At 62.7% G+C, this 24219-nt stretch overlaps 1 protein-coding gene across 2 annotated transcripts; it reads right to left on the reverse strand.

Moving 5' to 3' along the window:
• Positions 1-557: 557 nt before the first annotated feature.
• Positions 558-18429, reverse strand: BTBD2 (BTB domain containing 2). Of its 2 annotated transcripts, XM_042977619.1 has the most exons (10): positions 17987-18420; positions 8822-8941; positions 5551-5707; positions 5255-5360; positions 4951-5148; positions 2923-3115; positions 2712-2799; positions 2403-2549; positions 1324-1516; positions 558-1015 (listed from the first exon to the last, which is right to left on the reverse strand). In XM_042977619.1, the coding sequence occupies exons 1-9, from the start codon at positions 18418-18420 to the stop codon at positions 1355-1357; spliced, it is 1605 nt and encodes a 534-aa protein (XP_042833553.1). In that variant the 3' UTR covers positions 558-1015; positions 1324-1354. The 2 variants fall into 2 exon arrangements, with proteins under 2 accessions (XP_042833553.1, XP_042833554.1); XM_042977620.1 differs by having other exon boundaries at positions 558-1516; positions 17987-18429.
• Between the last annotated feature and the right edge of the window lie 5790 nt (positions 18430-24219).

Here is a 24219-nt window from a genome sequence, read left to right on the forward strand (position 1 = left end):
TTTTTCCCTTTGGTTTTTAGCAGTTTGTGTATACGTGAATTTTTTTTTTTAACCTCACTTTGGGTCACTGAGATTTTTCAGTGTGTGAATTGATGTCTTTATTCATTTTGGAAAATTCCTGGCTACCGTGCTGTTCCCTCTCTGCTTTTTCTCAGGAACGCCCTAACACGTGGGGCAGAGCCAGGTGGCGGACCCGGGTCAGGTTACCCACGCTGCACAGGCACAGCCCCGGTCCAGAGGGCAGAGCCAACAAGGTGTAGGCACAGCTTGTCGCAGGTCTGGGTGGGGGCTTCTGCAGGGACATGATGGGCATCACAGAAGTTTTGTGAGGACAGAGGGCATGGGGAGGATCCCCACCTGGTCTGGACGCCCTAGGGGTGGGACATCTGTGTTAGCAGCGACTCCGGATGCAGACAGAGTCACAGCGCCCACCCCCCCCCCCAATCTTACAGGTGGAGGGGGCGGGGAGACAACTGCAGAGAGAAGAGCCAGATCTCAAAGCTGCCAGGGTCCCCTCCCGCCACCCCTGACCGGAAGAAGCACGCAGGTCAGGATGGTTTCGTTTCTTTCCTTTATTTAAAAAAATCATTTGGGGGTCTGGTGTGAGGAGGGCACACCTTTCATGGCTTGGGGAGGACAGTTTCCGGAAGGGATCACTGGGGTGAAAACGCGGTGGGGGAAGGACTGGGGACTTAGGGGAGGGGCTCCGCCCTCCAGCACCTCTGGACCTAGAGCTCACTCAGAGGCCGGGTGGGGCGGGGCTTCGGTATGTACAGGGGGCGGGGCCAGCCGGGGTCGCGGCCACCAAGGCAGGCCCCGCACCATTTGCCCCTCTGGGCAGATCAGGTGGGGAGTTCGTGCCCGCAGCTGCAGGGGCCCTTCTCTGGGCGGGCCAGGGCCTGGCAGAAAGCCAGCCTGTGGGACCTCGAGGGGGGCTGGGCCAGCGTGCTGGGGGCCAGGGTCAGGGCGGCCCAAGCATCCCCAGTGAATAGACCAGGACGCCACACGCTGCCTCCTACCAGAGAAATGGGGACCCAAGATGCATTGCTATGTGCGGTTAGAACAAACATGAGACGCAATCCTATTTGAATCCTGTGGTCAGGCGGCCCTGAGCTGCAGGGACGGCGTGTGGGACCCCCCCACGTCCAAGGCCCCGGGGGGACACTTGGTTCAGGGCGGGTCCGGGCCAGCCCTGCCCACCCCCCCACGTCCTGAAGGACCGCATCACAGCCCCTGCCCGGCTCCCCCGAGCAGGGAGTGAAGACCCTCTCCTGACGCCCAGAAACGTGGCAGGGGGCGCGGTACGGGGTGGGGGCGGCCTACTTGCATCAGGTGGCTTCGGGGACCGGGCGGCCTAGGTGTAGAAGATGACCTCGGGGATCTGGCCGTCCTCCACGGACGTGCCGTTGTTGTTCCCCGCCGCGTAGCAGAAGGTGAAGCACGTCTTGGCCCCCGTCGTGGGTGACTCGTGGGTCACCTTGCGCAGGCCCTTGGTGCCATAGTGGGAGTCTGGGCCCTGGGTGGGAACAGTCCCTGCGGTCAGGCACCCAGGGCCCCAGGAGGGTGGGGGCTGGGGGGGGGGCCCAGGGTGAAGAGGGGTGGGGGGCAGCAGAGCCCCTCCCCAGGGTGTCTGTGCTGTGGGGGGGGTCGGGGGGCGGCAGAGCCCCTCCCCAGGGTGTCTGTGCTGTGGGGGGGGGGTCGGGGGGTATGGGGGGCGGCAGAGCCCCTCCCCAGGGTGTCTGTGCTGTGAGGGGGGGCCGGAGGGGGGATGGGGCGGCAGAGCCCCTCCCCAGGGTGTCTGTGCTGTGAGGGGGGGGGTCGGGGGGGGTGGGGGGCGGCAGAGCCCCTCCCCAGGGTGTCTGTGCTGTGGGGGGGGGTCGGGGGGGATGGGGGACAGCAGAGCCCCTCCCCAGGGTGTCTGTGCTGTGGTGGGGGGGTCGGGGGGGATGGGGGGCGGTAGAGCCCCTCCGCAGAGTGTCTATGCTGTGAGGGGGGGCCAGGGGGCGGCAGAGCCCCTCCCCAGGGTGTCTGTGCTGTGGTGGGGGGGTCGGTGGGTGGCAGAGCCCCTCCCCAGGGTGTCTGTGCTGTGGGGGGGGTTGGGGGGCGGCAGAGCCCCTCCCCAGGGTGTCTGTGCTGTGGTGGGGGGGTCGGGGGGGATGGGGGGCGGCAGAGCCCCTCCCCAGAGTGTCTATGCTGTGAGGGGGGGCCGGCAGAGCCCCTCCCCAGGGTGTCTGTGCTGTGAGGGGGGGCCGGGGGGGATGGGGGGGTGGCAGAGCCCCTCTCCAGGGTGTCTGTGCTGTGGGGGGGGGCTGGCGCGGCAGACACCCCCACAGCGACACACCGCATAGGCGCCCTATACCTGTACCCACTAGAGGCGGATCCCGGACAGGCCCAGGGCTCACCTTGAGCGTGGCGCAGGCTGTGTAGTTGACGTTGGGCAGCATTTCCACCGGCTCCTTGAACATGACCCGGAAGGTGCTGGCGGAGCCATCACAGCTGAAACCCGTGTCGTTCTGGCCCAGGACGGTGTTGCTGTCCGTGTGGATGATCTGCGGGGGCGGGGGGAGGGGGGGCAGGAGCCGGCGCTGCTCACCAGGGCCCCCCACCCCCACCCCCCCGGGGCCCCTCAGAGGCCACCGGGGGCCTGGGGGGGCCCGCGCGAGGAGTCCAGCCTGGGACCCGCGCGGAGGCGACGGGGGCGGGGCGGGCACCTGGATGTTCACTTGGTAATCGGTGGGCCCGTGGATGGAGCCGTACAGCCCGAAGCCAACCACGAAGATGCGCTTGTTGACCGAGAACCTGAGCCGCGGACACAGGGGATGCTGAGCCGCCGGGCCGGCCGCCTTGGCCGCTCCCGCGAGAGCGGCCGCAGGGGGCGCCCCACCCGGTGCCGCGGGGGCCCCCGGCCGCGCCCGGCCCCACCTGATGCGGTCGCTCGTGCCGCTGTAGCCCCAGCGGCTCTCCACCTGCTGGAAGCGGTTGATGCTGCACTCCTTCCCGCGGAGGCAGCAGCGAGGCCGGTCGATGAAGTCGACGCGCGGCTTGGGGTTGACGGTGAAGTGCAGGAAGAGGCTGACCGCCTCGCGGTCCACGAGGATGCCCGACTGCGCGGGCCCTGCGGGCACAGGGGGCGGAGGTCGGGCTGCGGCGGGGGCCCGCCCGGCGGCTGGGGCGGGCGGGCAGGGTGGGTGGCGGTGAGCCTCCAAGGGCACCAGAGTGAAGATGCGGGGGGAGGGGGGGTGGCCCCTCCCTGCATGGGGGAGGGGGGAGGGAGTCCGATTCATGGCCTCACTCAGCAACCCCACCGCCCAGGTGGCCCACCTGGCGCGCAGCCACCCCTGCCCTGCGCGCGTGGGGCCGCCCGCTGCCTGGGCGTGACTTCCCGGACAGGCCCCGAGCCGGAGGGGCTCCAGGAGGTGGAAGCCGAGGAGGAGGACAGGCGGCGTGGGGGGACTCCCCTCGGCCCCCCCCCCCCCCCCCCGCAGGCTCACGAGAATCCTTCAGCTCTGAGCCGGTTTCTGCAGGCTGCCCCAGTGCTGCTCGGCCCCCCGCTCCTGTGCCCTGGCCCCGGGGCCTCTACGTGAGTAAGGAGGATACAACTGGGAGACAGAACGGTAACCAGGGCTTTTTAATCTCTGCACAGAAAACGCAGAAGGAGCTACAGGAGGCCGCGGCTGGGGCACACTTAGCTGGGGGGGGGGGGGGGGTCTTCGGAGGGTTTTTTCAGACTTCCCTCTAGGTCTCTTGTATTTAGGGGTACCCGAGAAGCAGGACACTTCTCTAAAACATGCTGAGTGACAAGGGACACCCATCACGGAGGAACGGAACAGGAAAGCCCGGCTCAATCCAAGAGGACACAGTGTCCTTCCCCACGATTTGGGCAGAGCAGGGGCTAGGACTGGGCTACCTCAGCCGGGGGGGGGGGGGGGGGGAGGTGGACACAGGAGGGGGCCCGCACAGGGGGTGGCGGCAGGAAGCAGCAAACACTCCCCTCCCAGGGTGAGGGGGTGGGCCGGGTCACGGGGGCCTGGGACCCCACTGGGTTTGGCTGCCAGGTGGGCAGGGGGGCCTCCAGGAGAGTGCTGGGGGCACCAGTCTGGTGGCGGGGGAGGGGTCCAGCTAGGTTCACACAGGGAGGGGTCTTAGGATGGGACGGTGCAGCCTGGAGCCTGGCCCCCTGAGCCACGTCTAGGTTAACATCTGGGACCCTCATGACCGGGGTCTGGCCCCAGTGACAGCCCCCCGTCCATCCTGGAGAACGACCCAGCCCCGGTCGGAAGTGGCCAGGCCACCACAGTCACCACCTACTGCCAGAGCCTGGCACACGGGAGGCACTAAGTGATGAGCAAGCGATCCCGGAACACAGAGCCTCACCCCAGCACTGACAACACTATGGACGAACAGACGTGACGCAGGGGACCCTGTCGCATCCAAATTTCAGATCAAAGAGAGCTAATCTCGGGGGTAAATCTGTCCCAGGGAGCACAGACAAGAGACTCCTGCTACACGGTCCCAAACAGCCCTAACCGGGGACGGGGGTGCACCGGCCAGGCCACCGGCGGTGACGTGGCCTCACCCAGGACCCTCCAGCCCCGCAGGGGAGGGCTGGCTCTAGGTCAGGCACCGCCGCGGGAGCCACGTCCACACGGGACAGGAGGCACGGCCGGCTGCCCCCGCGTCCGCCCGGGGCCGAGCCCCCCACAGGTTTGTCAAGGATGCTGATGCCAGAGCCCGGCCCCCGGGACGCCGGCCCCAGCCCCGGGGGGGACCAGCGCGCAGACGCAGACACGCGACGCAGAAGGAAGGGAACCCAGGCGCCGATCTGGCGGCATCCGCGGGGCCTTCCGTCCTCACACGTGGACCCTCGCCGTCCAGCTCGCGGGGCGGGTCACACCTGGGGTCCCCGGGGGTCAGGCTCCGGCCGAGCGGCCCCCGCCCCCTGACAGTTACCTGCAGCGAACTCCTCGATGGTCATGAGCGGGAAGCGGATGAGCGCGAGCGCCTTGCCCAGCACCTTGCGCTTGTTCTCGGGCGTCACCTGCAGCTGCTGCCGCTGGCACTCCGCCTCGGCCCAGCGCACGACCGCGTTGAACAGGCGCACCTCCCGGATGCCCAGCGTGTCCCGCTCCAGCACGGCCACCAGCGTGTCTGTGGGAGGGGCCGGCTCAGCGCGGATGCCCCTCCCCCTCGCGGCCGCGCTCGTCCCCCCCCCCCCCCCCCGCCCCGCCCCCCTACCCAGGCCGGCGCGCCTCACCCAGGTCGATGTCCGTGAAGCCCTCGGCGGTGATGGCGTCGGCCGTGTTCTTGTCGATGTTCTCCAGGCACAGGCTGGCCAGCTGCGGCTCGTCGAAGAGTCGTGCCTGGAAAGAGGGAGCGCGTCAGCCGCGGTGGGAGGCACGCCCCCCCCCCCCCCCCCCCCCCCGCCTTTGCCCGGCCCCAGCGCACCCGCACCCTCTCTGGAGCACGAGCACCCCGAGCACCCCGCCGGGTCGCACTGCCCTCCCCTGCCCTCCCCAGCCGCCCCCGGGGCCCGGCCCCGCCCCCGCGCACCTGCGTCAGCAGCATGAACGCGTTGTCCGCCCGCAGGTTCTTCTTCAGGAACTCCACGCAGTGGGCCTCGAGCGCCGGCACCGCGTACTTCTTGGCGGTGTACAGCGTGGTCATGACTGTCTCGGGCCCGATCTGAACCTCATCCGAGTAGAGAAACCTGGAAGACAGACGGCTCGCTCGCTCAGACCCCGCCCCACCAGCCCGGCCCGAGGAACCTTCCAGAGCCCGTGTCTTTCGCTCTGTGGCCTACCGACGTGACCGGGCAAAGACCATCTGCCTCGAAACCGGCCAGAGGCTAAGCCACCCGCACTCGGACACCAGAACGCGGGGCCGTGCAGCGACCGGCTTCCTTCCCGGTGACACCCCCGTGCGGGGGCACCAGGGCCACCAAGACTCCCCCAGAGGCACCTGCATGGGATCTGCCCTGGGGAGAGCCTGCCACACCTCCGGGCCTGGACGGCAGGCCTGGCTGCACAGCTCAGCGAGTTCTGGGCGAGCGGAGGACCAGAAACGCCGGCCTGAATCAGACACTCCACACCATGACCGCCCCTCCCGCGGTGTGAACTTGGGCTCAACTGGAAAACAACGAGGCAGTGGAGGTACCAGGAGCCTCGTGCAGAGCTGGCAGGGGGTTCAGGACGCAGCCACAAGGGCAAACACCTGGAAGGGTGTGCCTGCCCTCGTAGCGCCCCCCCCCCCCCCGAATGTGCCAGAAGCCAAACGCAGCCCCACGTATCAACAGCTACGATCCTGTGGGGTCCGGGAGACCCTGGACCTGAGGAGACCAGGGAAGCTGCCCGACCCTCCACAGGACCCGGGACCCAACCCCGAAGTCAGCAGTGCAGGGGTGGGGGTGGGGGTGGGGACAGCCAGGATGGGTGCCAGGAGAGGGCTGAGCCTTTCACACACCAGTTATGACAGTGTCCACCCTCTTGGTGGCAGCCCAGCAAAACTGACTCAAGCCCGGGGAGGTCGGGGGGGATGGCGGGAGAGACAGAGCAGGGAGATTGTAGCCGGAACCCGCATGTCACCAGACTTCAATCTAAACCTGTCCCCTGCTGGTGTGTGTGTGTGTGTGTGTGTGTGTGTGTGTGTGTGTGTGTGTTCTCACGGCTATCACTTTTCTTCTATTCATTACAATAAAATACAACACAGGGGCGCCTGGCTGGCTCAGTCAGAACACGCAAATCTTGACCTTGGGGTCGTGAGTTCGAGCCCCACATGGGGTGCAGAGATTAAATAAACTTAAAAAAATACTTTAATTAAACCATCATAAGCATTTCTACGCATACACTTCAGCAGCATCGGGCACACTCACACTGTCCTGCACCCGCCCCCGCCATCCGCCTCCAGAACCTTCCATCTCCCCAGACTGAGACCCTGCCCCCACGAAGCACGGACTCCCCACCCCTGGCTCCCACCGTCCGCTCTCTGTCCCTGTAGACGGGACCCCTCCGGGGACCCCCTGTGAGTGGGGTCGCGCGGGACGCGTCCTTCTGCGTCCGGCTCCTGTCACCGCGCACAGCGACCTCCGGGTCCGTCCACGCGGCGGCAGGCGGCGGGACGTCCTTCCTCCCTGAGGCTGGGTCATCCTCCGGGGGTGAATGGACACCCCGTGTTTGTTACATGCCAGCAGACACTGTGTGTCCACCTTTCACGGACGCTGCTGCTGTGACACCGGGGTGCAAGCGTCCGTCCGCGCCCGGCTTCCGGTTACCCGCACAGACATCCGGGAGTGGAACAGCCGGGTCGCAGGGTGACTCTACATTTACGCCTTGTGAGGGGCCTCCACAGTTTCCGCGGAGGCCACGAGGGCCCCGATGTCTTCACTTCCTAATTGTTGTTACTTTCCTTTGGCTTTTCTGGCTTTTGGTTTTTTTAACACTAGGTGCCCTGGTGGGTACGAAGTGATAGCTTATGGTTTTGTCACCTGTTTTTGTCAATAAAGTTTTATCGGCACGCAGCCCCACCCACAGCTTAGAACAGGCCGTGTCTGCTTTTCCGGGAACCGCGCCAGTGTGAGCGGTGGGGACGGAGCCCGTCTGGCCCCAAACGGGCAGTCGGCCGCCCCTGGCCTTAGCGGTCTGAGAAGCTACACGGAGACGCAGCCGTGAGATTGTCCCCAAAAGCGCTCCGTCACCGGGAAGACGCTGGGGGCAGCGCACGAGACCAACCACGTCAGCGTCAAGGACTAAGGGGCATCCACAGACGGAACCAACCAGAACAAAGTTCTCCCCAGGGGGCAGGGGGTGCAGGGACACCAGCTGGGGGGCACAGCCAGGAAGCACATGGCCTCGGACACGGCAGATGGGAGGCAGGTCTGTTCTGTCCTTTATGCTCTTCTGGAACTTTCTTTTTTTCCCTTTCCCTCCCTCCCTTCCTCTCTCTCTTGCGACCTCTGCCCTCTTTATCGTGATAATAGAGAAAAAATAAACTGCGTTTACAGAGATGTTTTAACTGTTCGGGGTAATCCTTAAAGTTACCCACTGTGATCCACACCCAGCACTTCTGGAAGCAAGAGAATTGTGCTCGGCTGAGCAAGGAGAACAGTCTGGAAGCTCGGGAGAACCAGTGGCCAGGCCTCACCTGTGGCCTCTGGCTGCCAGCTGCCTGCGGCCCCCACGCTGGGCACCCACCGTGTTTATTTCAAGTAGTTGAGAAATTCTGAGGCTCAAAAAAGGAAAAGCTAGAGGTGGCATTTAACGTTCTTGCAACGTCTTACTTCCTCCAAAACTCGTGTCGACTCCAAAGGATGAAAACGGGGACTCACGCGCACGGCAACGTGGCCTCAACACGCGACGCTCAGGGAGGGAACCCGACACGGGAGGCCACGCGGGGTGTGAGTCCGCGTGTGGGAAACGTCCAGAACAGACCCATCCACGGACGGGAAGGGGGCTCGTGGGGGCCGGGGGAGGGGGTGACGGCCGACGGGGACGGGGCTGCTCTTTGGGGCGATGAGAAGGTAGAATGAGGCAGTGGTGAGGGGCACACGACCCCCGCGAATGCCCGCAGAGCGCTCAACAGCACGCTGTAAACGGGTGAACCGTACAGTGTGCGAATCACATCTCAACGAGAAGTCTGCGAAAGTGGAAATGGGGTGGGGGCCCCCAGAGCCCACCCCTCACTTCAGGGGCAATTCTGGAGATCTTCAGGGGCTCCGGAGGTGCTGCCCCTGGGGGTCTCTGTACCTTCTTCCCGAACTCTGTGTACTTTCTAGAACGTCAGGCTGGTCCGTCCCACCCCACAGTGTGAAAGATCTAGAAAGTCTTACTTGAGCAAGGCCAGGAAGGCGGCGGGCTCCACGTCGGGCAGCTCGATCTCCGTGGACGTGGTGGCCATCCCCCCGTTGAACATGGCGTCGAAGACAGCACTGCCCACGGCCAGCACGAACCTGGCGTGTCAGAGAAGACCGAGGTTACCCTCCACGCGGCCCTGACTGCTCCCGTCACTGAGCCCGGGGGCTGTCGGGGGCGGTCCCCGTAGGAGATGCTGCGGGAGCGACCCCGGCTAGCACCCCGGCAGACCCCGGCCCAGCAGGTCCTGCCGGCAGAGGGCTCTAGAAGGCCGCACTCTGGAGCAAGGCTGCTCAGGAGGTTCAGTGGTAACACTGGGGAGGACGAGTGAGGTCACCGGCCCCACGGCAGGATGGCCTCGTGCCCCCGCAGCCCCGTCCGCGCGTCCGTCCACCCCCTCGCTCTGCACGCACATCCCGCGCTCACGTCGTGGGCACGAGGGTCCCGGCCATCCTGCAGTGGGGCAGACACAGTAAGTGCAGGGACAGCCTGACTGTGGGGCAGGAAGAACCCAAGGCCGCGACAGGAGCGAGGGTCAGGGAAGGCTTGGCAGGGGCACCTGAGCGGGGCCGAATCCCCGGGGCAGCCTCGGGAGGCGGTGGCCGCAAGGAGGCCTGCGGGCTCTGTCGCGTGCGGTGTGGCCACTCGGGGCCCCCCAAGCCAGCCGGGGACCCTCCAGCTGGACCACGACGTGGGGGGGGCCTCCACGGTGGCCGGCCGAGCTCAAGGAGGCGCCGCCCGCCCTGTGCTTTGTGCTGTCCACGCACAGCCTCCGGGGCCCACCCCACGTGGCCCAGGCACCGTCCCCGGGACACCCACCCACTCCCGGGCCCACGTGGGGACAAACACAGGGCTCTGAGCGGCCACCCCGGCTCAGAGCCCTCCGGGTCGGCACACATCTGCAGGCGGGGCGCAGCCAGCCCCCACGTCCTGCTCCCCAGCCTCTGCCTGCCCCAAGCTGAGCAGCCCCCCACCCTTGACGGGCAGAGCACCCCTTCCCCCAGCCCCTCCCTCCCCCTCCCTCGGCGTCTCCGGCCCTCGTCTGGGCCACAGTGCGGCACGGCGGCTGGATCCCATCCGAGGACCAGACCCGAGACGGACGGGAACCCGAGTGCAGTGGGGCGAACAGCGTCCCCCAGAAATCCCGTCCGCCCGGAAAGGCAGAACGGGACCTCGCTTGGGAACAGTCCTTGTAGACTGTGACTGGTTCGGGCGAGGGCGTGGAGGGTGGCCCTAACCCCATGCTGGTGTCTCTGCAACAGGGGAATTTGGACACGGACACGGGGAAAGGACACGTGAGGACAGAGGCAGAGACTGGAGGGGACGCCTGGACCCCAGGAGCTGGAGGAGGCAGGGGGGGCCCTCCAGGGCCTCCGGAGGGAGCGCAGCCCTGCTGACGCCGTGACCTCGGACGCCTAGCCCCGGAGCTGGGGCAGGAGACCCCGTGTGGCTCTCGCGCCCCCGAGCTGTAGGTTCCGGCCGCACCCACGTCTTCGGAGGCCCTGGGCTCTCACGCCACTGCGGCAGGTCCCCAGGCCCCGCTGTCCTCCCGCACACGGTCCCTAGATAAGGTGCCTTCCCAGAAGCACCTCAATCTCCTGCTGGAAAACGGATCCAAACACAGAAGAGGCTGCTGACTGTACCCGGCGCGTCAGGGCCGAGCCACCCGACACGGGGTGGACGGGCACAGACCTCACGCACCCCGGGCGTCCCCGCCAGCGGGCAAGGAGTCTGAGATGCAGAGGTGGGCATCAAACCACAGAAACGAACACGGGGCTCCGATCAAGGACGGCCCAGCAGCGAGGGGACACCCAGACCCCGGAGCTTGGTGTCCAAATCCCACAGCCACAGAGGGTCCAGGCTCCTTGGAGAAACGGCGGATTCCGGGGCCGGGGTTGGGAGGGGGGGGTACCCGACGGGCTCGGAGTATCTTGCGGGGCCAGAAGGAAAGAGCTGCTCCCAACGTGCCGGGGAAACGCGGATGCGACACCCGCCCGGCGAGCTCGCGGCCGAGCTGGGGATGAGAGCAGCCACGGGACACCGTGCTCACTGCACGGGAACCCGCAGGACAGAGCACCGGCCGGGGGTCCGTGGGGACTGAACCGAGTGAGCGGGTGAGGGGCCGCGGGAGGGACAAGGGGCGCCAGCCCCCCCCACCCCCCATCAGGACTCCAGCCCATGAAGCGCAGAAAACGGCCACACGGCGGACACGGAGTAGCCACCGTTTCCGGGGCGGATCCTCAGCCCTCCGCCCGGCAGCCAGCGGGCAAAGCGGAGGAGACACGGGGTGTCTGCCCAGCCCCACGGCGTCCCTCGGGGACAGCGCTCACGGCCACCGGGGAGGGCGCACATCACCGCTGTATATGCACACACGCGGCAGGGGCAGGGACGGGAGCCGGAGCGGAGGCCACGGCCGCACACAGCCCAGGCCCCGGAGCCCGGCCGCCCCCGGCCGCCGGCAGGAACCAACCGACCTTCCGGGGACCCTGCCTGCACACGTGGGCTGTCCTTCGGGGCCAACAGGTGCGCCGGGCAGCGCCGGCGTCGGCCAGAGCGTGGTCTCCAAACACAGCCAAGTTCGATTACCAAGCCGCAACCAGAGGAAGTCTGAGAGGTCCCCAAATGCTTGCAAATGAACCCACTTGGGAGCAGCCACGGGTCCGAGAAGGAACACGAGGAAGCGAGGAAAGATCTTGGCTGCAAAGGAGACCACAGCGCGACAGGCCGACCTGAGGGTCGCGGCTCGAAGGACGCGTCGCGCATCTATTAAGGGCCCAGGAATCCGCGAGGCGAGCTCCCGCATCAGGAGTCCAGAAAATGGAGAGTAAACCAAACCCACGGAGAGAAGGGAACAGCCAAGGTGGGAACAGGACACCTCGTGAAATCGGGCATGGGGATGGCAGGGGGTGCAGAGAAACCACTGGAAACGGGAGGGCCGCGAGGTACCGAAATCAGGAGCAAGGGTGGGCACATCGTTCAGGAACGTAAGGAACACGATCTCACCCCACGGCAAAGCCTGTCCCCAGACGGCTTCACGGGGGACCCCTCCCAATCACGCCGTAAGTGACAGCGACCGCAGGCAGACTCTCCCAGAAAACGGAGACGCCCCCGAGCACGGCTGGGCGTAGATGCCGCGGCCTCGTCGGAAAACAGTCCGGCACTTTCTGAAAAGGTCACCTGAGTTACCCTAGAATCCCAACAGTCCGCTCCGAGGTGCTGACCCAAGACCACAGGACCGGATTTGCACACCAGCGTTCACACGGCATGATTCGCGACAGTGAAAACACCAGACAGAGCCCATACACGCACCGGCTGGCAAAGGGACAGACGGAGGTCCGTTCGTACCACTGAATTCAGCAATCGCGTGAATTACTTGCCAATAAAAAGAAGACAGCTGTAGCTGACCTTGAACAACACGGGCTCGAGCGTGCGGGGGCCGCTCGCACGCAATAAGGAAGGATACCGTGGATGACACAGACAACGGGCTAAATACGGGGAGGCCTGGCCTTCCGGGTGGGGGCGGGGGGACCTCGGGGGTGGCGGCCGCCAGGGCCCAAGGCTTGCACACCTGCACAGACAGCCGTCAGGTCAAACAGACCAGACTCCAGTGACGCCCCGCACCCACACCTCAGGACACCTCTCAGCAGGCAGGGAACAGAGAGGAACTTCAGCGAAGCTGTCCCACAGAGCGCAAAGGTGGCTTGCTTCCACCCCCGTCAGGGGGCGACGCCCCGCGGCCAGAAATGCGCTAAGAAAAGCATTAAGCGGCACAAATAGGAGGGACGGAGAGAAATAATCTGCCCACGACATGGTTTTCGAATCTGAAAATTCTAGGACTGCACTGCCCAATGTGGTTGCTCCTGGCCACGCAGGGCTATTTAAATTTTTTTTTCTTTTTTACATTTTACTGATTTTTGAGAGAGATGGAGAAAGAGAGAGAGAGCACGCACAAGTTGGGGAGGGGCAGAGGGAGAGGGAGACACAGAATCCGAAGCAGGGTCCAGGCTCTGAGCCGTCAGCACAGAGCCCGATGCGGGGCCTGAAGCCACAAACCGTGAGATCATGACCCAAGCCGAAGTGGGACGCTGCACCAAGACTGAGCCACCCAGGGGCCCCCACACAGGGCTATTTAAATCGAAATTAAAATCAGACTAAAGATTCGGGGCGCCTGGGTGGCTCAGTGGGTTGAGCGCCCAACTAACTCTTGGTTTCACCTCAGGTCATGATCTCACGGTTTGTGAGTTCGAGCCCCACATCGGGCTCCGTGCCGACGTCGCAGAGCCTGCTTGGGATTCTCTCTCCCTCTCTCTCGGCCTCCCCGCTGCTCACTGTGTAGATCTCTCTCTCAAAGATAAATAAACTTAAAAAAATTTGTTTAAAGATTACTCACAACAGAGGAAAACAATACAGGAGCAAAAATCAGCAATAAATGTGCAAGAAAACTATATGAAGAAAGCTACAAAGCTATCCTAAGAACATAAATGCCCTAAACAAATAGAGAAAGACCGTGCCCCCAGATATCTGTGTGCTAACCTGCCCGTTCTCCCCAGCCTGGTATCGGTGGGGGACCAACCCCCACCCCCCCCCCCAATAAATCCCTTGAGCACTTACTTGACAAACAGACCCTAAAGGTCACAAGGGACCACGGGATGCCTGGGGGCCGGCAAACTGGCCAACCGCGTGCTTTTGCAAATAAAGTTTTATTGGAACGCATCCATGATCATTCACTCGCGTTGTCTACAGCACTTCCGTGCTGCTAAGACAGAATTCAGGAAGTGGGGCGGACCGTGCGGCCTGAAGAAATCGTCCGCTGTCTGGCCATTTACCTTCGCTTGCTGATGCTGTGCTAGAGCGGCCGTCCCGCGGGGAAAGGGACGTCCTCTGCCAGCACCACGTTCCAATGACAGTTTGAGGGAAGGGGGAGGGCGGGACGGGAGGGTGATCGGTACTGGAGGGGTAACCGTGTGAGACCGGCTGAAAAAGTCTCGACAGAGAAGAAAATTGGGAACAAGGGTCCTGGCGGTTCTCAAAACAGAAAGCCACAGTCATCAGAAGCTGTGCTGTCCTACGGAGAACACAAACACACCAATGAAATGAGAAACCCCAGACGGGCTGTTCCACCCGCCGGGCTTCTCCGCGGCGCTGCACTTTCCAGGCTGAAGGAATAAAGACATCTGAGGGGCGCCTGGGGGGGCTCAGTCGGCTGAGCCTCTGACTTGGGCTCAGGTCACGATCTCACGGTTCGCGGGTTCGAGCCCCGCGTCGGGCTCGGCGCTGACGGTTCGGAGCCTGGAACCTGCTTCGGGTTCTGTGTCTCTCTCTCTTTCTCAAAAATAGATAAAACGTTGAGAGAGAGAACACAAACAACCTCTCAGGTGCTGGTTTTGTGGGTCCACCCAACACCCACCCCGAAGAGACTCAGTGTTTCCTCGGAGCCAGCCCAGCAAGAGAACGCAGACACTTGATTCAGGCCGGCCGGGGTGCCACAGGGTCACCGAGCACCCGTGTGCCCGGCCTGCTCCCGGGGTTTGGGGTGCAGCAGAGAAGGAGAGAAGCTAACGCCTGCTCACACAAGCCGCCAGCAGCCGCGATGGAGGCACCAGGGACGGAAAAAGCAGTGCAGGCTGAGGGCTGCCCAGAGCCTTGCGACGGGACGAGGGGCCAGGGCCGCTCAGCACTCGTGTCCCCCGCCCCAGGTCGGCCTGCGCCCAGAGCCCACGGCCACTCTGAGCCCTGGCCCGTGCCGCTCCCCGCACCCGGGCCCTGGCGGGGCCACACCGAGGCGCCTTTCTCGAGGTCCGTGAGAGCCCCTCCCCCACGCCGCTTTGTGGCCCGAACCCCAGACGCGGCTCCCGTGCCACCACATCCTCTCCCTGCCCCGGGACGCCACCCAGGGCCCCAGGTGGCATTCGGTCACCCCCTTGGGCTCTGCTAGGCTGTGACAGCTCTCACGACCTTGAGAGCCTCCAGGATGAGCCGCCAGCTGGCCCGCGGTGTGTCCCCGATGTGGGTTTGTGGGGTGTTTTCCCGCAGTCGGTCTGGTTTCCCAGGGCTGGGCAAGTCTAAACAAGAGTTCATCCTCTCCCAGGCCCGGAGGCTCGGAGCCCTCCAGGGCAAGGTGTGACCTCCTCCTCTGGGGGGCTCCAGGGAAGGGTCCTGCCTTCCTCTCCCAGCTCTGGGGGGCTCCAGGCATTCCTTGGCCTCGTCCCTCCAGTGCCTGCCCCCCGTGGTCATCATGTGGCTTCTCCTCTGGGTCTCTTATGGAAGACCCTTGTCATTGGGTTTAGAGCCCCCCCCCCCCCCCGAGAATCCAGGATGAGCTCATCCCCAGACCCTTAACTTAATCATACCTACAAAGACTTTTTCCACGTAAGGTCACGCTCATAGGTATCGCAGGCTAGGACGGGGACACACCTACACCTGGAGGTGAGGGGCCCTTCTGGTCCCACCCTATCAGGGGACCCCGCAGCCACTCAACATCTCTCAGAAGGTGACCTTGACCCCTGGCTAAGGTGGGGGTCTGCCGGGTTTCTCCACGGTCAGGTTACCCTCGTCCGCTTTCCACTCACTTCTTTACAAGCAAGTCCCGAGTGCAGCCCCCAGGAGCGGCGTGGCAAGCGGCCCCCCGCGTCTTTTCAAGCTCCGGATTACGTCCCCGCCTCTACTGAAGCTCGCCCTGGACCACTGTCATAAGCACTTGCTTGGGTCACTGAGTCGATCCTCCCAGAGGTCCTGGGATGGAGGCATCTGAGCGGTCAATCCCAGTTCACCGGTGGGGAAACTGAGGCACAGGAAGCCCAGGGTCACCCGTGGGCAGCACCCACCTGGTCGCTGCAGGGAAAACGTCACCAACATGTAGGAAGTAACAACCCAAAGGCAGAACCTTCTACGGTGACGACCAAACCGCGGGGCATTACCGCCAGGACAATGGGGACAAATGCCATTGGCCTGACCCAGACCCCCTCTGGACGTCAAACACACGGCCAGGGAGTCTGCGGGGCCCAGGTGACGAATGACACCTGCAGGGACCAGCAAGGTGAGCCAGGGAGCCAGGCCACTGGCGGGGGGGGAGGGGAGCCACAGGCCCAGTGGGCGGGCGGGTGTGGGGGCAAAGGTCAGCATGTAGGCACATACCCTCCGTGCCCAGAGCCCTTTCAGGGTGGCTCCCTGCAGCCCTTCCTCAGCACCACCCCTCCTCCCCTATCCACACGGCACCCCTAGGCCACCATCCCCCACCCCCACCCCCCCCCCCCCCCCCCCGCATCACTCAACCCCTGCGAGCCACAGACCCCAGACCCACATGTGGCCTCTGGCCAGCTCTCTGCCAAGTGCATCAACCCTCCACGTACATCCCTGCCACACCTGCCCTTCTCTGGGACGCTGGAGCCAGGGTCTGGGGGGCCACAGCCGCGGCCCCCCACCGCACCAGGGAGAGGCACCTCCTCCCAAGGGAAGCCGAACCCTCTGCCTCCCATTTCTACCCTCCCGCCAAGCGCCTGCGGCCTCCACCCCCAGCCGGTCCACCCTTCAAAGCAGATGCGGTCACTCAGGCCCACGGTGCCCCTGCCCCTGCTGCGGCTCCCGAGTGCCCACCTGGACTCCAGACGGCCCCTCCCCTCGCCCTGCTCAGCACAGCGGCTCAGGTACCGATTCCTGTCACCACCCCCCAGACCCCGGGTCTCCGGTTCTCATTAAGTCTCACTAGAGACCACGCCCAGCTGACCTTACTCTCCGACCATTTCCTACCACACCCCTCGCTCCAGGCCTGGGACACTGGCTGCCCTCCCACTTCTCCGGAGCCCCTGCGGGGCCACACCCTTCACGCCTCTGGGGGCCCCACGCCCACTGCCTCAGCCCTACTTCACGACGCTGAATCCAGGACAGGAGGACGGGCCGAGGGCAGGCGCTAAGGTCACTGGTGCCTGGGGGCCCCTGGCTCCCCCTGAGGTTGCCCCCCCACCTGCCCGTGGGGTTTCCAGCCACATCCACCTGACCCGGTCCCCAAAGGGCTTGGGTCAGGCAGGTGGGAGCTCGTGCAGCCTCGCCTTACTTATTCTGCTCCCCGAAGGTGGTGAAGGAGACCAGGCCTGGCTGACCAGTATGTAGGAGCATGACGGGCCTCAGGGACGCCTGGGGGCGGGGGGAGGGGGTGGGGGCTCACGGGCAGCCCACAGACCGGGCCCCTACTCCAGCTTGGGTGGGGGTGAGGCCCATGTCGGCGACTCTGGGGAGAGCTGCTCGCACACAGGGGAGGGAGGAGCCACGGGAGGTCCTGGGGACCCAACCACAGGCCTGGAACGTTCTGCAGACAGGAATCTAGATCCAGTTGTACATAAATAACCAGGAAAAAGCCGGAAAGAAAAATCTCGAAGGCACAGGTTAAATAAAGGCCACAGGCCAGAAAGGCAGGGAGAACCCCTCACAGCAGGCTGGGGAACACTCCAGGCGAGTACAAGAAACGCCCCCGGCCCCCCTCCTCTGATGTCACACACACCCCCTCCCCTATCAGCGAGCCCCCGTCCCTGGGGAGCAGAGTCAGGAACACCGGCAGTGGACTGGGAGTCTGACTTCAGCCCCGCCCTGCCCGGGGGTCTGGGGGCTGGGTCCTGGAGACTGGCTGGAAGCACAGGTCAACAATGTCCCCTTTTTCAGAGAGGCCGGGGGACTGGGGTGTCACTGAGGGGCTTCTGTGGGTTCAGGAGGCAGGAGTCTGGCGGGGGCCTGGGGGTCACCACAGGGGAAGCACAGAACATTAGGCGCAGGAGGTCACTGGGGCAGGGCCGAGGGGCCTAGAGGTGGCCGGAGCTGGTGGGGGTGGCTGGGTGGCCATGCCTGGAGATCCTGGCCTGGGTGGCAGGGTCCGGCATCCTAAAGCCAGGAGCCTCTGCTGGGAGTGGAGAGGTGGGGGGGGTCCCAGGGCCAGGGTGCAGCTAGCATCAGAGGGCTGAAGGGTAGATGGGGGCCCGGCAGGGTCACGGGGCTCTGGCAACGCGGGTCCCAGGGGACCTGGGGGGTGGCAGGGCGCAGGAGGGTCCGGAGGACGGTCGGTCCCTGGAGCGGTTGGGTCCTGGGGTGGCGGGGGCCCGGGGGTGGCGGGGCCCGGGGGGCGGCGGGGCCCGGGGCCCGAGGACGGCGGGGCCCACCTGTGCGCGGGGATGCGCTGCGCGCCGAGCCCCTTGCCCACCAGGAAGTGCACGTCGCAGAGCACCTCGTTGTTGAAGAGGAAGGCGAAGCGCTCCTTCAGCGTGGGCTTGGTGGCCTGCCAGTTGTAGACGGGCTCGCGCAGCAGCGCCGCCGCCCCCGGCTCCTCGGCCGCCCGCTCCCCGCCCGCCGCGGCCTGCGCGCCCGGCCCCGACCCGGGTCCCGGGCCCGGTCCCGGAGCGGGGGGCGGCCCGGGGGCGGCGGGGGCCGGGGCGGCGGCGGCGGCGGCGGCGGCGGCGGCGGCGGCGGCGGCAGCGGCGGCGGCCGCGTTGCCGGGGGCGGCGGCGGCGTTGGCGCTGGGCCCGGGGCCGCCCCCCGCACCCGGGCCGACCCCCGGCGGGCACGACACGCGCCCGCCGCTCCCACCCGCCGCCATCTTGTCGGTGCGGCGGCCGCGGGGCGGGGCGGGGCGGGCGGGAGGAGGGCGGGGAGTCCGGAGGGGAGGGGGAGGGGAGGGCGGGGAGCCGGGAGGGGAGGAGACGGGAGGGGAGGAGACGGGAGGGGAGGGGCGGGGAGCCCGGAGGGGAGAGGGAGGAAAGGGGAGGGGTGAGCAGGGAGCTGGGAGGGGAGGGGGAGAGGAAGGCGGGGCGGGTGGAGGAGGGATGGGGGAGGGGAGGGGAGTGGAGGGGGAGGCGAAGGCGGGGAGATGGGAGAGGAGGGGGCGGGCGGGAGGAGGAGGAAGGCGGGAAGGGAGGAGGAGGAGAAGGAGGGAGCTGTGGGCCGAGGGGGAGCGGGGATGGATGGAGGGGGGGCGGAAGGGGAGGAAGAAAGAACCCGGGTACCTGATAGGCAGTGCGGACTGGACTGGAACCCCCAAACTGCTAACCACACCCATAGTGTCAGACCGCCCGGGTGCCCTGAAGAGGGACACCGGGAAGTCCTTGGGCGACCTGGGGCAGGGGTCAAAACCCAGAGCTTCAGCCTGGGGGAGGGGTTCCTGGAGGGAAGGATGCTGACCAGTGACCAGGGGTCAAGATGAAGAAGCCAGGGCGAGCCTCTTCCAGGTCCTGAGCCTGGTCAAGGTGGCCGGGAAGCTGGGTAGAGAGGTCACGGCCAGCAGCCCCACTGGTGGGCGCGAGGCCCTCTCGCGGCCCCTCATCTGCTCGCAGGGCTTCAAGACCCACTTCCATAACATCCGCGACGATTCAGCACCTAATAAGCGACTGGGAGACCCCCACCCCCCACGCCGGGTCTCAGGGCTGGTCATTCCCATGGCGGAGGGATTTTTCTTGGGGGTTCACGGCCCAGTGACACCTAGGAGAGCCACAGGAAAGGCAGCCCCCCTCAGCGTCCAGGCTCTGCCCCCGAACTCCATGAGCTCTTCACCTCCAAAGCAGAGCAGACCTTGAATGCGCCCTTGTTCCTGGATCCCCACCCCGGTCACCTTCCTGGCCTGCAGCCCGAGGGCTCACCCAGGGCCCCATGCTTGATGTAATACTCTGCTGTCACCATCTTGAGATGTGTGATAATTCTGGAACAAGGGACCCACGTGTTCATTTGCACCGTCGCCTGCTTCAACGACTTACCCTTCTTTACTCTCTAGAACCCAGTCTCTTCCAGACTTAATCTGGTGTCTCGGAGCCTTTGCCTCAAGCCCTTCAGGGGCTTCCCGGCATTGACAGCCAATCCCCTCGCCCTGGGGACCACCTCTCCCTCTGGGGAGGCCAGGCCACTGTCATCTTGTAGCTCCTCACCTTCCAACCCACCGCAGAATGTGCTCCCATCGGCAGCCTCGCCCACTGGATTTCAAAACAATGCCACCTTTTGAGCTCACTGCCTCTGCTCTTTTAGGATGAAAAATTTACCCAAGGCCAAATCATGCAATGTTATAACCATGGGCAAAAGCATCCCAATCCTGGAAATCTGTTTTTCATTCTAAAAGTCATGTATGGGGGCGCCTCAGCCGGTTAAGCGTCCGACTTCGTCTCGGGTCATGATCTCACGGTTCATGGGTTCGAGCCCCACGTCAGGCTCTGTGCTGACAGCTCAGAGCCTGGGGACTGCTTCGGATTCTGTGTCTCCTCTCTCTGCCCTTCCCCTGCTCATGCTCTGTCTCCTCTCTCTCTCTCTCAAAAATAAAAATAAACATTAAGAAAATGTTTAAAAAAATAACTAAAAATGTATGGGAAAAAAAAGGAGGGGCGCCTGGCTGGTTCAGTTGGTGGAGCATGTGACTATTGATCCCGGGGTTGTGAGTTTGAGTCCCGTGTTTGGTGTGGAGGCTACTTAAAAGTAAAATCTTTAGGGGCGCCTGGGTGGCTCAGTCGGTTAAGCGGCCGACTTCCGCTCAGGTCATGATCTCACGGTTCATGGGTTCGAGCCCCGCGTCGGGCTCTGTGCTGACAGCTCAGAGCCTGGAGCCTGTTTCAGATTCTGTGTCTCCCTCTCTCTGACCCTCCCCTGTTCATGCTCTGTCTCTCCCTGTCTCAAAAATAAATAAATAAATAAATAAATAAATAAATAAATAACGTTAAAAAATTTTTTAAAAATAAAAATAAAAAAAATAAAAGTAAAATCTTTAAAAATAAATAAAATAAAATAAAAATAAAGGAGGGACCTTGGAAATGCCAGAAAAACACAGAAAAGAACATTACTATCCAAAAATAATAACAGTGGTAACACTTTAGTGCATTTCTTTATTGGCCTCTTTTTTTTTTTCCTTGCTTTTTGTTTTGCTTTGTGTTTTACAAAGAGTAGAATCTTTCTGTATAATTGGGATCACCCTGAATCTGTCTCAGGTGGTAAGGGGATACCAGGTTCCCAGGCTTTTTGTGAGGATGCTGAATGGTGATTCATCCAAATAAATCAGCCCTGGATACAGTACTAGTGAGGCGATAAGGAATGAAAATCCTTACTCTTGCCTTTTGAAGATAATTATGGATTCATGGCATTCAGATTCAGGTAGTTTTAATTGATTGGAATCATTATTTACGAAGGATACCTCTATGTGGGCCCCTGTGTGCCCTCCACACCCCTTAGAATTTGGAGAAGCCTCCTTCCCTTCTAGCAACGACATAGTCCAGGCCCACCTTCCCTGCCCCCAGACACAAAACCAACTATTCTCCAGAGATCCCTCGTTCCCTGGGGTGGAAAAGAGTTATGTGTGACTACATTTGGGGGGGGGGGGGGAGAAGGGGGTCTCGTGACTGCATTTTGGGCATTGTGGACATTGAATTACTGCACACTAGTTTTGGTGGAAAACTGCTTCGTGGCTACTTCGGTGATCAGGTAGAAATGATAAACTTTGGAGAGTGTGAGCTCATACTGCTATTTCCAACTTCGCTCTCGCAATACTCTGCAGCAACTGTCCTCAGCAGATATGGCCTGCCTGGGCGCTAGACGCCGCCGGCCACCTGCTGTAAATAAAGTTTTATTGGCACACAGTCATGCCCATTTATTTGCATGTTATCTATGCCCGCTTCCTGGCTTCCAGGGCAAAGTGGAGTATTTGCCACAGAGACCAGGTGGCGGGCAAAAACCCTTTGCAGAAAACATTTGAAGACGCTGCTCGAACGCCTCCCTAAACTTTTAGCCCCTCCCCCCAAATATAACGTTACCTTTTTCTTTTATCATTTGGCGAACCATGGTAAGTATCTGAAGATCCTGGTTGTAACTTGGGTAATTTCATATTCATTTTATCTGCCAACATCGAATACATGCACAGACCCTAAGGGTAACGGCCGCAGCACCTGAAATACCGCCGCTGGGAAATGAACAGCTGAGATCGCGGGCGCTGTGGCGGTGGCTGTGAATGCCTCGCCAGCTGATTGGGTCAGGGAAGGGGCACGTGACCAGCCCTGGCCAATGGGTGTCACGCGTTTCCTAGCGAGGCCTTCAGACCAACCCGGTATCACAGGACCCACTTCTGGAGGTGGGGAGCCCGACGCGGTCGCAGGGGCTGAAATGAAGGTGTTGGTTTGCCAACGGGCGCCTGTGCGCGCTGCCCAAGGAGGAACTGACGGAGGGGGCAGAGTGTTCCAGACCGGAGACGGCAGGCTTCGTGAGCAAGGGACCTTCCTTACAAGGCTTGTCCAGCGCCCTGTAAAACGAGCGTGCTCTGCACCCACCTGCCAGAATCTTAAAGCCTATATAGAGGCTCGGGCACAGACCATCCAGACGGCTCAACACCACCTCCCTGTCTCCAGGCTGTGTCCTTGGGCAGCTTCAATGCAAGGAAGCAAGGGGGACCACTTTCCCGGGACAGGGGAGGGGGGTGGAGCCTCCAGATGCCGGGATCCAGCTCACAGGTCCGCCAGCATCACATCCACCCAGTGACCTCCAACGTGGGGGCAGGGCTGGCTCCTTCTGGAGGCTCCAAGGGAGAATCTATTCCTGCCTTTTTCAGCTTCCAGAGGCCACGCTACCCATGGGTTTGTGATTGCCTCACTGTGACCTCCACTGTCACAGCTCTGACTCCAACACCCCCTTTTATAGGACGCTTGTCCCGTCATTGGGCCCTCTGGGGGAATCCAGGGTCACCCCCATGGCGGGGTCCTTAACATAATCCCGTCTGCAAGGTCCCTTTTGCCATGTGAGGTAAATATCTAGGAATTAGGACACGACATGTCTGGGGGCTGCTCTTTGGCCCGCCACAGGGTGAACCGAAGGCTCTCTATTTTTTTTTTTTAATTTTTTTTAACGTTTTATTTATTTTTGAGACAGGGAGAGACTGAGCCACCCAGGCATCCCAAGGCTCTCTATTTTAATAGAGGCTCCATTCCCATTGAGGTGTGCCTTTGTTAGAACTCAGCAAATGTGGGGGTGCCTGGGGGGCTCAGCTGGTTGGGCGTCCGACTTCGGCTCAGGTCATGATGTCACGGACTGTGAGCTCGAGCCCCGCGTCGGGCTCTGTGCTGACAACTCAGAGCCTGGAGCTTGCTTCGGATTCTGTGTCTCCCTCTCTCTGCCCCTCCCCTGCTCATGCTCTGTCTCTCTTTCTTTCAAAAATAAATAAATATTTTAAAAATCTATTTAAAAAACCTCAGCAAATGTACACTTAAGATTTATGAAAGTCATCGTGTGTACATTTTACTTCAAAGGAAAAAAATTCAGGGGTGCCTGGCTGGCTGGGGGTGCAACTTTTGATCTCAGATTCGTGAGTCTGAGCCCCACACTGGGTGCAGAGATTACCGAGAGGTGGCGTAATTATTCCAACTTTGCTAGATGTTTGCACATTTTCAAAATCAAATGTTGGTGGGGGGAAAATAACATTATTTTTCACCATTTGGGGCTCAGGCTCCGAAGGCAAGGACAAGGAGGTGTCCCCGAGGCTCTGCGGGAGCCAGGTTTACCTGCGGTGGCGGGAACCACAGGCCCCAAGGTCGTCTGCGCGGCCTCGCGTGTTGCAAGAACTGCGCATGCGCCGTCCGCGCCACCACCGCACGGTCTGTCGCCGGTCTAGTCGGAATCGCTCCTGGGGCACTGGTTTGGGGGCGGGGTGGGGCCGGCCTGGTCCTTGCAGTGGGGTCTTTCCGTTCCTGATCGCGTTGGTGGGGCTGATGGCACATCAGATGTTGCCTTTACTGTTTCTTTTTTTACGTGATTCTTCTCTTACCCGTGTTTCTTCTTCTGTATCCCCCATGTCCTTGCTCCGCCCGGAACCAGGAGCGACAGGGTTAGCTTCTGGAAGTCAGCTGGGACAGTACCGCCAGTGCTGGAGGTGACATCCAGAAAGATTCAGTCTGCTGTGAGTTTCAGAGGTTTTTTTTTTTAGCCCAAGGGACACCTGCCTGGCCAGCTGCGTGGAAAGCAGCCATCCAGGCTGTCCGCGTGTTCCAGACGGTTCCAGAGGTGCCTGGAACCTCTTCTAGGCCGGAGAGGTTTTGAGATTTGCCGGGAGCCTTGGCGGCTCCTTCGGCTTTGCAGATCCTGGGTGTGTGGCGACCTCCAGGCAAACAGGACGCCGAGCGATCCTGCTGCTAATCTGCGTCATCCCTTTGGTGAGAAAACGAGGAAGCTCTTTCACCTTTCCATCCTGCTCACTTTGTCAAAGTTCAGCTAGCCGGCCTGGGTGGAAGCGGTCTCTGAAAAGTTATGTTGTTGACAGTGGCATTCTACATATATATTTGTGCTCTTACTTTCTCTACACGTTTTTTCTTGTTCCGTTGCGGAAAAAAATTTGAAACTTGCGGTCTCCTCTGAACCTCTGTGCTCCCCATAATCTACTGTATCCATG

Source organism: Panthera tigris, chromosome A2 (assembly GCF_018350195.1).
Source record: "Panthera tigris isolate Pti1 chromosome A2, P.tigris_Pti1_mat1.1, whole genome shotgun sequence".
Classification (NCBI taxonomy): domain Eukaryota; kingdom Metazoa; phylum Chordata; class Mammalia; order Carnivora; family Felidae; genus Panthera; species Panthera tigris.